The sequence below is a fragment of the Anopheles marshallii genome, chromosome X, assembly GCF_943734725.1.
Source record: "Anopheles marshallii chromosome X, idAnoMarsDA_429_01, whole genome shotgun sequence".
NCBI lineage: Eukaryota > Metazoa > Arthropoda > Insecta > Diptera > Culicidae > Anopheles > Anopheles marshallii.
In genome coordinates, this window is record NC_071325.1 from 6,072,708 (window position 1) to 6,089,832 (window position 17,125).

At 44.7% G+C, this 17,125-nt stretch overlaps 1 protein-coding gene across 1 annotated transcript in view; it reads right to left on the reverse strand.

Moving 5' to 3' along the window:
• Nucleotides 1-531: 531 nt before the first annotated feature.
• LOC128712985 (serine-rich adhesin for platelets) overlaps nucleotides 532-17,125 on the reverse strand; it is a 54,209-nt gene continuing 37,615 nt past the window's right edge. Inside the window, exons 4-8 of the mRNA XM_053807853.1 lie at nucleotides 16,503-17,097; nucleotides 16,015-16,427; nucleotides 15,734-15,814; nucleotides 1,212-2,220; nucleotides 532-683 (exon numbers count right to left, since the gene is read on the reverse strand). Coding sequence (XP_053663828.1) covers nucleotides 532-683; nucleotides 1,212-2,220; nucleotides 15,734-15,814; nucleotides 16,015-16,427; nucleotides 16,503-17,097 — 2,250 coding nt within the window. The remainder of the gene's footprint in view (nucleotides 684-1,211; nucleotides 2,221-15,733; nucleotides 15,815-16,014; nucleotides 16,428-16,502; nucleotides 17,098-17,125) is intronic.

The following is a 17,125-nucleotide window of genomic DNA, read 5'->3' on the forward strand; positions in this document are numbered from 1 at the left end:
GAAGCCGAACAGGTTCCCGATACCTGGCGGTAAAGGTTTCTTCTTCGCGCGGCCTTGCTCTGGCTGTTGGTCCTCTGATGTCGGTAGTAGCTGATGCGGTTGTTGCTGCTGCTGATGCTGCTGGAGATGCTGCAGATGCTGCTGCTGTTGCTGCTGCTGTTGCTGCTGCTGCTGCTGCTGTTGGTGCTGCTGTTGCTCCAGCTGCTGCTGATGACGGTGCATCATTTCTTGCAGCAGCAGCGGATATGGATCACTGTGTTGATGATGCAGCAACTGCTGTTGCTGATGCCGATGATGTGGGTGGTTCGGTTGAGCAGACTGTTGCTGCTGGTAACGAGTGCTGTGATCACTCAGTTGCTGATTACGTTGATGCTGTGCCTGCTGCTGCTGCTGCTGTTGCCGTGAGTGTTGGAACAGCGCTTGCTGCTGTTGTTGCTGCAGCTGCAGCTGTTGCTGCTGTTGATGCTGCTGCTGCTGCTGCTGCTGCAGGTTGTACAGGAGGAGAAAGTTCAGCAGATGCAAATCGTCGCACTATTGGGGAGAATCGTCTTTCCCGTCGATGGGCGGCGGGGACGTCAGGAACTTTCGCGCGTACTTTGGATAGTGCGTCTTTTCGTGCGCCTTCAGTATTGTCGAGCGCGAGAACGTTTTCCCGCACATTGCACACCGAAATGGGCGCTCGCCTGCAAAAGCAAGAGGGGAAAATAGAATCAGTGTGGTGAAGAAATCAGGGGTTTTGGGGCGGAGTTGTGAAAGGGAGGGGGGGAGGGGGCAAGAGAAGCTTATTTGTGTCGGAGAGGGAGAGTGAAAGAGCTACCTCTGTCACTCCGGTCACACTGAACTGATGGGGAGCTCCGCTCCGAAAAGTGAGCTGTATTCCTTCAAAAGAGCGAAGGAGCGATGGCGGAAGAACTAATTGAGCGATAAAAGTCTATTTTGAATTAGATCTGTTGAATATCTATTTTCATTTCCATTTGATTTATTTTTCATGAAGGATTCTTCAGGAGGTTTATACTAAGCTTTTTATTGCACATTTCGGTTGGCATGGCTCAATGCGCTCTTTGAATTTCGCTCATCGCTCCGCGCTCATTGAAAAGAGCTGCCCCACCCAACTCCACATATAGATTGCTCGGGATTTTTTTCCCGGTAGACAATTCGTCGGAAAGAGAGAAGGCGAGAGTGTGAAAGCGTTTGGTAACTACAAAACATACCTGTGTGGACTCGACAGTGGTCCTTCATGTGATGCCGTAGCTTGAACGCTTTGCCGCAGTACTCGCATTTGAACGGCCGGTCACCCGTGTGTACCGGCAGATGCGTGATGAGCGACGTCACGTCCGGGAAACTCTTGCCACAAAACTTGCACAGCACCACATTGTTGCCCTGGTCGGTGCCGACACCGCCGGTGAGCGAATTGCCACCGCCAACCACCGGTCCGAGCCCGAGCCCGCCGACCGGCTGGGAGGCCAACACCGCCGCCAGCTCCAGCTCCGCCATCGCTTCCGCCGGGTCGAGCATCTGCTCGAGCGTGGGCGGACCACCGCTGCCACGGTGGTGGCCGTAGTGCGGCGACGGTAGCTGCGACGGCGAAGGTGACTGGGCCTGCTGGGCAGCCAGCGCGACCTGCGTCAGCTCGTGCCGCAGCGCCAGGTGCGGATGGATCAGGTGTGTCGCCTCGCGGAACTTGAGCGACTCGAGCGAGTGCGACAGGATGTGGCGGGTCAGCTTGTTCTGGTTGTGAAACGTCACGCCGCAGTACATGCAGGTGTGCACCGGTAGACCGGCGGCCGTCGACGCCCCACCACCACCACCCGGCTGCTGCTGGTGATGATGGTGATGGTGATGGTGGTGCGCATGCTGATGCGGATGGTCCACCGCCGCCGCCAGCAACCCGGGCGGACCACCACCGGCACCCGCGCTTCCACCACCGACCGCACCACCGGACACACTCCCACTACCGCCACCGCCCGCCGTAACGGTTGCTCCAGCACTTTCCTTCCCACTGCTGCCACCACTACCACCGTTACCGCCACCACCACCACTACCACTGCTGGCCGTACGACGGCCACTGAGACCACCATCACCACCGCTCCCGTGAGTGGTGGTACAGAGTCCCAGGATTCCACCGATGCCGCTATTTGCACCACTACCGGCGCTCACGCCGCCTGCACCGCCGCCACCACCAATACCACCAACGCTTCCATGCAGCCCCTCCGACGCTTCCTGTGGGGAAGAACCAAACAAAAATCGGAAATGTCAACTTCTCGTTTTTCGTGTCACTTTAGGCGTAGGTGTATGTGTGTGTGTGTGTGTTTGTGTTTGTGATTTTTTTTGTATTCATGTAGGTGTGTTGCAAAACTGTTCTCTATCTCCCTCTGTATGCTTTTTTTTCTGCATTCCTTGACCAACTTTTGTGTGTTTGTGAGTATTTGTAGGGGGTTTGTGAATTTAATTGTTCTTTCGCGGATGGCGTTTTTTTTTCTTGGCATTGGTAGAGTGTTTTTATCTGCTTCAGACGAGTTAAAGACCAATGCTTTTCATTTATGTTACAAATATGGCATGGGTGCGAATTCTTGAAAGGATTTCTGGAGGAAGAATTTTGTGGAGTTGGAAGAAACGACTTGCTTTGGGGGGTTGTAGAAGGGTGGGATGATAATATTTCCCACCAAGCGGCGAGGAGGCCGCAACTCCAGCACAAAGAAAAGGACAAAGAGCGGACAAGCGTATGGCGGGGGATTTTTTTTTTTATCAGAAATAACAAATAAACAAAAATCCATCCGTACTGCAGGTGGACACTGTTTGCTTTCTTTGTGTTCGCAGATGAAATCCAAACGTCAACCTATTTAGCTCCGAGACCAAGAGAAACCAACGATCGATGAAGTGGACGACACACGAATTGGACGACAAGGGGTGGGGGGAGGGTGTGGAATGGAAATGTGGAATGTTTTCATCTCACCGCCGGGGGTTAGTGAACCTGGAGAGGAAGATATGCTGTGTGTTTTGTTGCGCAGTACCGGGATAAATTAATAGTTCGCGATAGAAACACATGATGTCACAAATAAAAAAGGTACAATGGATGCTGTGTGTGTATGTGTGTGAGTGATTCAACCGTAAGACCCCTTGTATGTGTGGGCGCTTGTTCCAAGTCGAAATAGGGCGGACATTCTTTGGTGATACGTTTTGTTTTTCTTCCTTTGAAACTTTTAATGACGTTATCCAAAGAAAACATGATCAACTGACAGAAACGGGAAGACGCACACGCACCCACTGCTTCATAAACGAAGAGTGAATAGTGCAAACTTCCATCAGAAGATGTTCACGAGCGGCGGCTAGTCGCATAATAATGGGAACAGGGATAAGGGTCAAGAATTCATTAGCTGAAGGTCGTTGTTTGTTTGTATTAAATAAAGAAACAAAACCATGACTGGTTCACCATTTTCCTCGCGACTTTTGTTACCACAACATGTCTTAAAATAATAATTTCCACAAATGAAACAAAACGATTGATTTTCCCTTTTTAAATCGTACGGCGATAAACTTCATAGAAAATGAGCTACAACCAAAAGGAACTTCGTAACCTTTCCGACCATCTAGAATTAAAAATAAAGAGCGAGTGAGAACGAAAGCGATTGAGAAAGATTCAGTAAGAAGTAGCGTGGCAGATAAGAGGTAGAGTAGCGAATCCGACGTGATAACTCAACGCACAATAACCATTTCGGGAACCAGTGGACCCATATTTCCGTACCCGGCAATAGAATGGGAAGAGAGCGCTAGATCGACAGGGACACACACACAGGTTCACAGCAAACGACGTGAGAGAGCGAAAGAATGGGAGAGAACGAGCGGTCAAGTGACAGATGCAACCTTGCTACATTGCGACGGGAATAGAGCGCGCTCGCTAAAGATGGAAAGGGAAAGGCAAAAGCGTACAACCTTCTGCATCGATAGCAAAAAACAACAACAAAAGAAAAGAAAAAAACAAACAAACGAGCGAGTTAAGGGGCATGAGAAAGCAGACTATTGAACAGGTGCGCTAAGGTAAACCCGTACACTAACCGTCCCAGGTGTGTGTGTGTGTGATGGTATTTGCGCTGATCTTTCTTTGTGTGTTTGTTTGGTTTTGTTTGTCCTTTTTTTTGCTGTTGTAGGTAAGAGAGCAGAAGAGTACAAGCGATGATACCGGACATTCCAATCAAGCTCAACAGACGGTGAAAAAGATGATGGGGGCCAGTAATGGGGTGGGTGGTCAGTCAGGGAGCGAAGGAAATTCATGTGAAAAAGCGAAACACGCGCTGATATAAACGGGAGGATTAGAGTGTTGTGGGGAGGGGAAGGAGGCTGAGGGTGGGGGCGGGGGAGGTGGAGTCCACTCAAAAATGTTTTGTAATGTTTCGTTTTCATCTCTTTGGTTAGCCTTCATTTTTATTACTACTGCAGAGCAGTAGTGTGTGTATGTGTATGTGTTTGTTTGTTTTTTTTTTCATTTCAGGCGAGTGTTCGTTTGTGTGTGATCGGGTTGTAGTGTTAAAGAGGAATGCGTTAGCAGTTAATTTATAATAGTGTTACCAGTGTTTGTAAGTGTATGTATACATGTTGATTCTTTTATTTTGATTATTTTTCGATTTGACAAGAAGTTGAAATTCGATTTTTGTCTGGTTGCTTTCGTTTCCATATTTGTTTCTCTTTTTTTTTTCTTCGTTTTGTTAAATATATTAATGTGCTTTCGAGCGTTGTTTTGTTTTTTTTTTTGTTTTCGTTTTTACTTAATTTCGTTTAGTTTTGTCGGATTTTTGGCTTTCTTTTGTTTCTGTTTTTTCTTCTTCTTTAATTATTTGTTTGGTTTTTCATTATTTGTAGCACTAGGGCGCTTCTTTTTATCGTCGTCTTCAGTCAGACTGAACGATAATTTGTGCAGGGTTCGTCGCTTGATTGTTGTTCTTGGTTTGCTTATCGTTATTTTTCTTATTTTTTAATCTCTGATTCGGGGGGGCTACTGGTGAGCTAATTTTGGCGCTGTGCTCTGTACCTTTGTGTTTTTTTGACGGCACACAGCGAAGCGTCAGGCGTTTTTGGGGTTTGCTGTCGAGACGTCGGGGGGCTTTGTGAGCGTTAACGTTTTTGACAGAGTTTTGACAGCTTTTTTTTTGTATCAGGTTTGCCGATTCGGGAGTTTTGGTTCCTGTTAATTATTCATAACCTTTTTTGTTCTCACTATATTAAGAAAAAACAACATTTTTTCGTGATTGACTGAATGTTGACTGATTAGTGACCAATTGGGAAATTAGTTTCAAATGTAACACACCAACCCGGAAGTTGTGATTTGGAAGATAGAAAAGTAAGAAAACAAATGTAAACACCCCAGTAAACCAACAAGCAAAACAGCGCCCAATTTTCGCACAATCGTGTATGTGTGTGAGCGAGAGGAAGAGCGCCAAACAGTGTTGTTCTTCTTTTCTACTGTTCTTCAAATTGGTCAATTTTTGTTCACTCTCTTCATCAACATAATATCGCTCATTCGATTGCTTTCTTTTGGTGCGTTTTTTTTCTTGTTTTATGTTTACTGGCGAGCTTATGGTCTTATGTTTCTTTGTAATAAATAAAACCATGTAACGTTGTTTTAAACTTTTTAAAAAGAATTTTTACTTGGCAGAAGGCTTGGCCACCGTCGTGGTTCGAATTTTGTAAAGCGGTAAAACAAAACAAATAACTAAAAACAAACTCGAATTATATACACAGTGAATGGAATATTTGAATAAATTTGCAAAACGAAACAAAGATTGATCAAAAGATTAAAAAAAAAGAACAATTATGAAAGGAAAAAATTAATCCTTTCTTTAACAACATCATATATCAATTACTGTTTTCACTTTTCTTGCTTAATTGATATCTCATAGCTCAATGTTGTAACAGTTTTTAAAAACTTCAGTAATTTAATGGAAAAACAAATGAAAACGAAACACATAGGGCGGTAAACAACCATGTTACTATAAGAAAGATAACATTTTGAAGAGATTTCCAATGGGTGAGTTCAACAATCGAGAAACGAAAAAACAAAACAAACGTAAATTGCATATTTAAATATATAGCAAAAACAAAGTTCTATATATTTACATATTGAAGATTTTGATCTGAATCGGAAAAAAAGGTAAAGAAAAAACGTGTTGACAGCCAATGCGTTACATAAGTGAGAATATGTTAAATAGTTGAAAATGCGCAAACAAAAACAAAGAAACAGAAACGAGTACACAAATACTAGAAAAAGGGTACACGTGTAAATAAATTTTGGTTTTGTTTTTAAATTTAGTTTTTGATATGGTTTTTTTTGGTGTATAATTTTTTGGTGTTTTTTTTTTTTTGAATTTCGTTTTGGAAGTCCGAAAGGTTGTATTTTTTTTATTGGTATCGATAATCTATATATAATAAATATATTTAGCACAGCCATGTTCAAAAAACGTAGATCAACTTCTTGACAATTAATCATATGAAACTGAAAACGCAGGAAAGTAAAAAAAAATAAAAGAAGAAAACGTAAAAGGGACAAAGAACGAAAATGGAATAACAAACAAAAACAACAACAAAAAACAATAACATTGTTTGTGATAGGTTTTGCATCGTGTGTAAACGAGGACACTTAAACAAACAAAACAAAAATCGAATTCACACTACGGGGAGGGAGGATGCAGAAAAATACGGAAACGAAAACAAATAAAACAAAGACAATGAAAACAAAACAAAACATAAAAAAAGATAATGAACAGAAGAAAAGAAGTAATAAAAGGTAAGGATCATATCGATTAGTAAATTATAAACATAAAGTACATCATGTTGATAAACATGAATAACGAACAGAAAGAAACTAAACGAAAAAAAAACTCAACTGAATGAACTAGCGGTGTGAAATGGAAACGAAAAGAAAAGAAAGAAAAAAACAGGCTAATTACAGGCGTACGAAACGATACAATCACACATGAATTCGATTAAGAGCAACAACAACATTTACACATCGAGAAATAAGTTAAACCACATCGAGAAGTAAACACACAGAGAAGTGAGAGCACGAGCGAACGAGAGAGAAATCTATATGTACATACATCGAGTAAGAACAGAAACAAAAAACACATCGAAACAAAAGGAAGACAATAAATGAAACAGCGAGCAAGATCGATCCGACGACCGGAAAGAGGCGCGCGCGGGAGGACATGGCGACGAGCGTTCTAGAGGAATGGTTTGACGGATGCGGTGAAACGAAAATGCACTGGAAAACAGTTATCCTTCAACGTCGGCACGACATAAAATATGCGAATTATTAGCTTAATCTAGCGCGCCGTTGAGCATATTTGTGCGATGGAGACGCCTGGCCGCGGACGAGACGAGTGCGATGGAGACGCATGGTCGTGGACAGAGACGGGCGTAATGGAGACGCCTGGTACCGTTTAAAATTTATCAGCAAAAGCAATTCGGCCGGTGATACGGTGATGACACAATCGTACCCAGCGTATTCAAAACTAGAACAAGTCCCCGTCAAGCGCTTTGTTGTCACTTGGCAGTGTCGCTTCCAAAAAAAAAAATATTCCAAATGAATCATGATTGTCCCCCTCTCCCTCACTCTATCTCTTCCCTTTCTAAAACAAAAAAAGGCGACAGTTCCCCCTTGTATTTACCACCATTTTGTAGCAGCTGCAGCTCAACAGAAAAAAAAACAACCCCTAAAACGTCACACACAATTCATTGTCGTGTGGCATCCGGAAGAAAGGGTGAAGGGGGGGGGGGGGAGGGGGTTGGGGGGTGTATTATATCGATCCGTCCCGTCTGGTGGTCACGTAATTCGGTCGCCTCAATATGTGTGTGTTTTTTTTTAAGTGTGCCCACACATTTTCCTACTATGGCAAGTTCGGGGGTGAGAGGGTGTGAGAGAAATGGAACCAAAACATGGGCAGCAAAAAAAAATATACGGGACACAAAAATATGAGGTCATATTGGTAGAATGGGGACACATACAAAGCTGTGCCAAAGAAAAAAAAAACACACACACACACACAACAGCGAACTAAACTAGCCGGTCTCGTACAAGCAAGCAGGTTGGAAGGATGAAGCTACAAAGGAGGGTGAAAAGGTGGCAAATGAACGGATAGTCTACATCCTGCTATGGCCACCTGCCATCTCAACGCATTTATGCCTTCCTTCCTCTCCTCTTCTCCCACCCCCAACCACTCTCTCTTATGTGTGGGAAAATGAAAATGTACGACTGTTGCAGCAATCAAATGCTGAGGTTCGAATGCTGGTTTGAAGCAAGCACAGCCACGAGAAACCAGGTGAAAGAAGCCGATTAAAGAATTGTTTGTTTCTCCCCCTTTCCCACCATTTCGTCCTGATCACCTCCCACCCCCACTTCCAACCAAAAAAAAAAAACATAACATCGGTCGTATCGCAGCAAAATGAAATCATCCGAAAAGCAAAAACTGCCAAACTGGTCACCAGAATAGACAGGGGTAGGGGGGGGGGGGGGGGGGTAAGGGGGGGGGGAGAACAGGCGTTGGAGGCGAGTGTGTGTGTCCCCGAAAGCAAATAGAACTAGAAATTGTAATAATCGAAACTCGGTGCAAGCGGCCCGACCGACGTTTGTCGCCAATATGACGTGGTGTGTAGCGAGAGTCGCAAACTGTCTCGCTATGGCGACCCACGTGTGTATGTGTGTTTGAAGAAAGGGAAGGGATTTAGGGGGGGGGAGGGGAGGGAATAGGGAATGGTCCATTATGTAGGGCAACAAACGCGTGGGAGAATGCGCTCGAAATCGATACACCAGCTCCGGCAGTTGCCACCGAAGACACGGCCGAAATACGGAGGATGGAATGGGGCGAATGGGGGGAAGGGGGGTGGGCGAGGCGGAGTTGACATTATCCTTTTTAGAAGCGACAGAACATGTCGGTCGGATTGAAATGCACTATCGATTATGTGTAACGCTGCCTCGGATGGCAAACCACAAATGCGCTCGCCTGTGTGAGTGTTTGAGTGAAAGAGAGGGTGAGCGAGAAAAGAGAAAGGTAGTGCAGAAAGTTTGATCTTAGTTGGTGTGGTTGTGGTAAAAATTGTGAACCAAAAGCTAGTTTATAAAATGCCGCACACGCATTAAATTGAGACCGAAATGTTTTTCACCAAGGGGTAGTCACCCTTATGGGACCAAAATTCGTCATAGAAATTGTTCACCAAAGGTGTAGCCGACTTGAGGTAAAGGGAAACGATAGTTTTGTGAGTACGCGATATCGATTGACACGTAACATGGAACCGGGACGGGGCAAGGGTGGTTCACATTTTCCTCCCCTTTCTTCCCACTCTTCCTTTTCCCTCAACCCACAACTCCCTAACCTCCAAACTTTGTCATTTCGTTCAATTGTGACCATGCACACGCCACACAAATCGTAATCGTCCCGTAATACCGGACCGCACACAAACTCTAAATACACACAAAAACCACACAGGTACTGTACAAGCTGTTGTTTCTGTTTATGTGTGTCTGTATGTGTGTGTGTTTGTGTGTACGTGAGTTGGTAGCTTATTCTCTGTTAGTAGCTTCAGTCGCAGGGTGTATGCCTTTTTCGCTTAGGGTAGGTTCTGTACGATATACAACGGTCCCGCAACCCTCCCCCCTCCCCCTCCCGTCCCCCTCTTTCTTGGTGGTTTAGTGTTGTGGATTTTTTTCCCCGTCTGATTTGGTGGCGGTAAGGTCGTACCGGACCTAATATCATTGTCGCGTGTGCGTCACTCAGCAATAGGGGTGGTGTGTGGGATTGGGATAGGGGGGGCAAGTAATTCAAATGGAGGTAAGAACACACACACACATTCGAAGGAAAGTGTGGCAGTTTTTAACGATGTACAACCAAATCGTCAGGAGAAAAAATCACTAGTCTAGCAAAGCTATGACCAAATGCTAGCAATTTGTTCACTGGATTGCATACATTTAGGCGCATTTTTTGTGTTGTAAAACAATTATAGAGAAAGGTTCGCTCAGATGCTCGTTTTAAAAGCTGCACCTATGAAGACTTCAACTATTACGTTGTGCTTGTTTTCATGAAAAAGTACACACTTTATAAAGTATGTAAAAATGTATTTTAAAGCCACTTATAAGTTGAGGGTTTAACAAGCTTTCTTATGAAGCGCTTTAAAAGTAACTCATCGGTAATCAAATAAAATTACAAAATAGATAGAAGATACCGTTGTTTAATCCTTAAAAAACGAGCCTTGGTGTTGAAAGTTTAAACTTATTGGCAAAATGGCGGACGGTCGAATTTGAGAATTTTTAATTTTAATCTACCATTTCACTATAAATTAAAAATGTATCTTTATAAAAATAGAAACTCGGTAGAAAATGTTGGAATGTGTAATTGAAATTGCAACAAATGTTTCTGCGCCGTTAAGATAATAAAAAATGAAAAAAAAAAAAATTACCAATTTGTATATCACGCCTAAAGGTATGCAATTCAATTGACAGTGAAATCTTTTTAGCACCACTGGTTAGGATAGGCGGTTGCCAGCCATTCTCAATCGAAAGTAATTGATTGTAACAGCCTGTAAATAGCTCAATTTCTACCATAACGTTGCATTGCTACGACAATATTCGTTACATTCATACAATGTCCTGTGTTGGAGTTGTGTGTTTGTACTTTATGAATTAGTTTTACAATAATGTACCTGTCAAACTAGCGGGGTATAGGATGCGAGCCAGAGCCGCAAATCAACTGCTGTGTACTCAGTGGATGGCAAACATGGCCGCTCTCTAAATCTAAAAATTACAACCGAAATTGGTACACACAGTGGTACAAGCAGGAGCTAAAGCACGAACAGGAAGAGAAAACGCAGCGAAGTACTTTGCCGCTTTCATTCGGTCCTTTGCGTGTGCAAACGCTACAAAAACCGTACGCAGAGTGCATTCAAAGCACGGAAACGCAACGAGCGTGAGCTAAAATATTTAAAGATTTGCCACTCGCGTCGCTTCGCTTTTCCAAGCCCCCCCGGAGGGGGGGTGTGGCATTTTGCCCCCATCATCCACCGACTCGTGGCCAATGGGCCACCGACAAATGGAAAACTTTTGTAAAACTAATTAAATGATGAATAATACATGGAACCGATTCGGGCAATCGGACGCTGCCACCGCTTCCTGTTGTCTCACCCTTTGGTCGTTCGCTTTCCCGCGCTGTTATTTCGTTCGGATTTGCGTGATTTTACCTATTGTCGAGCTGCATATCGAGGGAGCGAGAAGGGTTTTATACCGTACAGTAGATACGGCTCTCTGTGTGCCTAGTGCTGCATTTGACGGGGGGGTAAGTGCGTGTAGAGATAGCGAGCACATGCACTCTCCTTCTACACCCTTCAAATAAGCGTTCGCTTCGTTCCTTAAACGAATATATAACGCATAGAAACTTGTTACAATCCGATAGTTTGCGCTTTTTTTTGTTCGTTCGTTTCTGTAACATCGCCAACTTATCGCCTTTATGGAAAGGGGATAAAAGGCAAATAAAAAAAAAACCCCAATACATCGAAGCGAACAAAAGTGATACGATTTTTTAGTTGCTGCCTCGCAGGCCCCGAGAACATGTTTGCAGCTGTCGGAAAACTATCGTCACTTTGTCGGTACTCGCTTGTTTTCCCAGGGGATGAAACCTGGACAGGAATAAGAAAAGCGGGGGGAGACGAAAGCGGGTCGCACTTCGGAATGTCCGTATAGTTTGCGAAATGCTGATCGAAAACCCGGCAAAAGGCTCAATCTAGCACCGGACCGGACGGAGTTTGGGCGCGATGTACGCTTTTCCTTCGGCCTTTGTCTGGCAGTTTCGTGTGGCGCTTGCCGAATAGGGGCGCATCATGAATGGGGGAACACGCTTTATTAAGATGCTTTCTTGCTGCGCCGGAAGCACGGAAGTAATCCTGTCAAACACGGTCCAAACCCTGCCACGTACTTCCACCTATCATCGGGCCAACATAACCGGACTAAGTGTGCTGGTGCTCAAATTGGGTTTTCCGTTTTATTGGATATCCCCATTCATATTGAGTCGATAAAGATTACAAAAGGATCTTACTTGCCCTTAGGTTGATGACAAGAGAGAGAAAGAGAGAGCAAGAGAGAAAAGGGGATGGGAAAAGTGGAGTTGAGGGAGATATTGGTCCCATGCACTCCTCACTGTATTGGAGTTTTGTGCATTGACGACATAGACATAGACATAGCTTCAAGTGTAACGAGAGCTAATAGAGATTGCGAGATATGGATTGCAACTGCTACCAATCACATAGGAGTTAGATAGAAAAACAAAAAAAAAACCATCAAATTTCATCAAACTGTTGTCACCACAGTGAAATGCTTTCCCGATTGTAATGAAAAACAAAAGAAAATGGGAAAAATCAACAGGAAAAGATGAATCAATATACCACTCCCTTTATCTATCCCCCCCCCCCCCCCCCCCCCCCCCCCCCCAACCCAGCTCTCCTTCCCCCACTACCCCTATTATTGCTGTCCATCAAATGCCCGTTTTGTATGCAGATAAAACCCTTTTTAGACACTTCAACAACCGAAAGAGACCGATATTTTGCCGAGCAGTCAAAACAACGGCAAATGTCACCAAGTTTTTCTTATTATTATTTAATTTCCCATCCCTTTTCCGCCTCCTTCATTTTGTTTCTTCTTTTTTTTGCTTGCTTGCTTGCTACCCGTTGCCGCCTGAATGTATGCAATGCGGGCTACGGGAAAAACGCATCACAGACCGTGCATCTCGACACGAATACATGTACGCGGCAACGCACCGGACGTCAACTGACGTTGAAGCAGCTGGATTGACAACCTGGTTGACGGACGGATACAAAATCCGGCCCGAAAATGGACCGATTGCTCGCGGAAAGTATGGGGCTTGGGTGAGGCGAAGGCGTGTCAAGGGGGAAAATGGATGGAAATATGCAATTCAATAGTAAGGGACGAGCTTTTTCCTCCGCCATCGTTTTCCCCCTTTTAAGTTCCATGTACACGATTGTAACTGCACTTATTTCTATCATCGGGTACGTCTGCGATGCGTATTGAGAAAAGGCATTTTCGAATGACTTTTTGGGAAATTTTTCATCGAAATCCATCAGTCACAAAATCAATAGTTATGTACGCTGAAGTTGTAACGCCATTAAAAAAAAAGACGGTAAATATTAAACGTTTCCATTCCGTGGAAGAGATAGAGTGTGAGAGCCAAAATTTAATCCTACCTAGAGCTGAAGGACCGTTGAGACGAGTGACGAACCGGGAAGGGTAAGATTGAGGTGAACACACTGCAACACAACACACAAAAGAGCTTTTCTCGGACGGGATCGAATTTTACAGAGATCATCGTAATGAATGTCTGGACGATGACGAATGATTGATGCTGAACGTTACAACAGCACTGCATATGCGGGTGGAGGCAGATGAGCGATGGTTTTAATTAGTGAATAGTTTGCTGTGTGAAGTGAAGCTTATCGTTCGCAGAGTGTATGGAAATGACAGTAATTGTGAGTTGGAGTGGGAAAATGTGGATATCGAGAAGCAGAATACACGCTAACCGGACAACAACGAGAATCACAATGGTAAACACACACGGACAGACGGAGTACACACATACGACCATTAATAGGAAAAAAAAGATCGATGAATTGAACCTTTTTTTTAAATGAAATATGAACACATAAAGTGTTTAAACAGTTAACAAAACTGTACGAGAAAATAAAGCCTAACAGTAAGTCATGCAAATGATGGATAAGATGGTGATAGTAAAAAAAATCCTTTGTTATTTAAAAGAAAACACACACACAAAAGAAACTAAAATGACACTGGAATGTTCTCATATTTTAGTAGCAAAACATAAATATTTAAACATCAAGAAAGCAAAAACCACAGTGGGAGATATTTTAGTAAAAAAAAACACCTTATCTTAAAGTAAAAACCAAAATCTACCAAAGAGTTGTGTTTGTGTGTGGGTTGTGTGATACGAGCCCGAGAGTGGGAATGAGAGTAAAAAGAAATTAGAAAAGTAAATTGAGGCTGTGTTGTTACCAGTGTTTTATAAATAAAACGCGCTTGTGTAGGCATGTGCGATTAGCAAAATAACAACTTTTCGACAGATATTACCCTCACAATTTGTGATGAAAGATTAAATTTTGTATGCGCATTCAAGTATCACGTTAGCACACCGCTTAATACTATTCCTACTTTGAGCTGTCATTCGGTGACAGCTGTCAAACCAGGAATAACGTTAAAAAAATGTGCTTGCTAGTAACATGAGTATTTCACCTCATTGCTGAGGATTGTTAATGGTTGTGTATGTTGGAGGGAAATTTGTAGATATCTTGGTTTTTATTTCAAGTTTGTGGTTGTGTGCAGCGGATGAACTCGTCCAGCAAGAAGAAGAATACAAAGAGAATATTTTTGGCCTGTCAGTACCGTATTTGCCTTCCGTGTGTGTTTTTGATACACGACGTTCAACAATCAACATGCATCACACACGCACACAGAGAGACATTTAGATATGTAGTGTATATTATGTTTTGTTTTGAAATATTGACGTGTATATTGCTTCATATTTATATTTATATAACGATAATAAACACATAATTGGACATATAAAACACTTAATGGCATGAGACTAAACATTACGCTCATGTCAAACGGAACGGAGGAAAGCTTATATTGCGGTTGCACTACCGATGAGTGGCACAAAATGGCGGCCTTCCATCATCTGTCAACCACGCCCCACCGCATTCAGTTGTCTGCACAACTCATTCTACCTACAGAGCGCGCTGTGTCGCGATGCGATCGTCCTAAACACGGAACACTTAACGGGCGGGACGAGCATTCAGAGACACACATACAAAATAAAATAACACACACACACTCACACACACATATATAATGAAATTTAGCGCGCAACAAACAGCAAACTCCCCTCGGGGCGGGAGACATTGTTTCTTAAAGGGAGACACCGAGCAAAAAAACAAAACAGAAACATACACGTAAACACATACACATACGAAGAAGTATAGATGTATTTGGCAAGATTAACACATACAGATGCTGAAGATGCTGCTGATTCACGCTCCATCTCGTCCTATTCCGTTCTCTTCTCCCCCGTTCCACCCCCCACCAATACCTTCAAAACAAAACTTCTGAGTGAGTGCGGGTGGGCGTGTGTGAGCTAGGATTAACCCAAATCAAACACAAACACACACATCCACTCAAATCACAGCGTACACACAACAACCAGAATGAATATCACACTGTTCACAATGAAATATAGCCGGGCGGGCATACAAAAATACCGCCATGCGAGACACATTTGAGAGAAAGAGACTGGAGATGAACATGGAGCTGTGTGTGCTCCAATCTCTTGGACAGACGAGAGAGAGAGAAAAACAAAACGAAACAAAATAAAATACACAACAAGAGTAATACATCACACGCATACACGAAAAAATGAACGAAAAACAACAAACACAGCTAAGCACACAACAAGAGCAAATCGTTGTGCGAAGGCGCAGTTCCTCTTTCATTTCTTTTTTTTTTTAGGGGGGGAAGCGGAAAGGGGACCGAGCGCGCGATCGGACACAGCGATACATTATATGATATATATATATTTATATATACGAAATGTAAAAGTAAACCAAAGTAAACAAAGACACGAACGAAGGTAAAGAAATGTTGTTGCAAGTTTGGCAAGTTGGGTTTGCGGTCACTTACCGAGTCATGCGCATGGCGGAAGTCAAGTGAACTTTCGCCCGACGACTTGTCATCGCCCCAGTCGATCTCCTTCTTTAGCGACTGTTAGCAAGGGAAAGGAAGAAATATGGGTGGAAATTGATTAACACACGGAATATGGAGCTCAACTGCGCTCAGTCTGCACACAGCATTTTAAGACACTGCTTTCGTACTGCAAATTGCATACTTTTAGGCGCTTTCAGTTGCATTTACTTTAGAGCACGTCCGCGCGTGCCGGCAAGTGGATGGGAAACTACGCTTACCAGAGGCACTTGCTGGACCGGTCCCATGATGCCGGATGGTCCTGCGATCGGTTCGGGCAGCGGACTGGAGAGCCCGCTCGCCTTAAACACAGCCAATGCGGCCGCCGTCGCAGCGGCCGAGGCCGTCCGTTGGTGGTGGTGCTGCAGATGATGCGGTGGCGAACCGCGTTCGCGCTGCTGCTCACCATTCTTACTCCCGCTCGGTGCGGTTGTGGACGCGGTGGAGGCATTGCTGACGATTAGCGATTCCGCACCGGACACGGCGATACCGCCGCGCGATGCAGGCCGCAGATCGGTGGCGAGCAGTAATGGGCCCGGACCGGCCGCGGACGATGAGTTGAGTGCTGCGGAGAGGTTCACGTTGGCGCTCGCCGCATTGATCGTCATGTTCAGACCGGAGAACGCCGAAAAGTCTGCAATCGAACGGTAAGAGACAGTAAGTATAGGAGGGGACAGGGCACAACCCTCGCACGGTTGAAAATACGTACCAACTTCATTCTTGATTTTCATCGGCGGTTGATATTCGTCGTCCGAGTTGTTGTTGAAGTTGCTGCTGTTGTTGTTGTTCGTCACGCCGCTGTTGTTGGTTTGCCGCGGTGTGCCACCATCTTCCGACGAGCGACGCCGGCGTTGCTGCCGCTGGCGTGCCTGGTGCTGCTGTTCGGCCGACCGGAGCAGTTCCGCCGCGACGAGCTGCTGCTGATGCTGCTGCAGCAGCGGATGTTGCTGATGGTGTGGATGCGAGGAGAGATGCAACAGATGCTGATGGTGGCGACTGTGGCTGAGAAGACTGCCACCGCCAACGCCGCTGCCAGTGCTGCCAGTACTGCCCGTGCTGCCAATGTGCAAATCGTGCGGACCACCACCATCGTCGTCCTCGTCGTCATCATCATCGTCGTCGTCCTCGTCATCCTCGGCATCCTCCGGGACGACGTCATCGTTCGCATCAGTTCTCGCGGATGCCATCCGGTGGTGGTCCTCGGCATCATCCTCCTCATTCCCGGTCAAGGCGCGTCGACGTCGACCAGCACTCTCCACACTACCCACAATGTCCGCTCCTTCTTCACGAGCCTCACGAACATGCTAAACTCGGACAAGCGGGAAGAGAGAG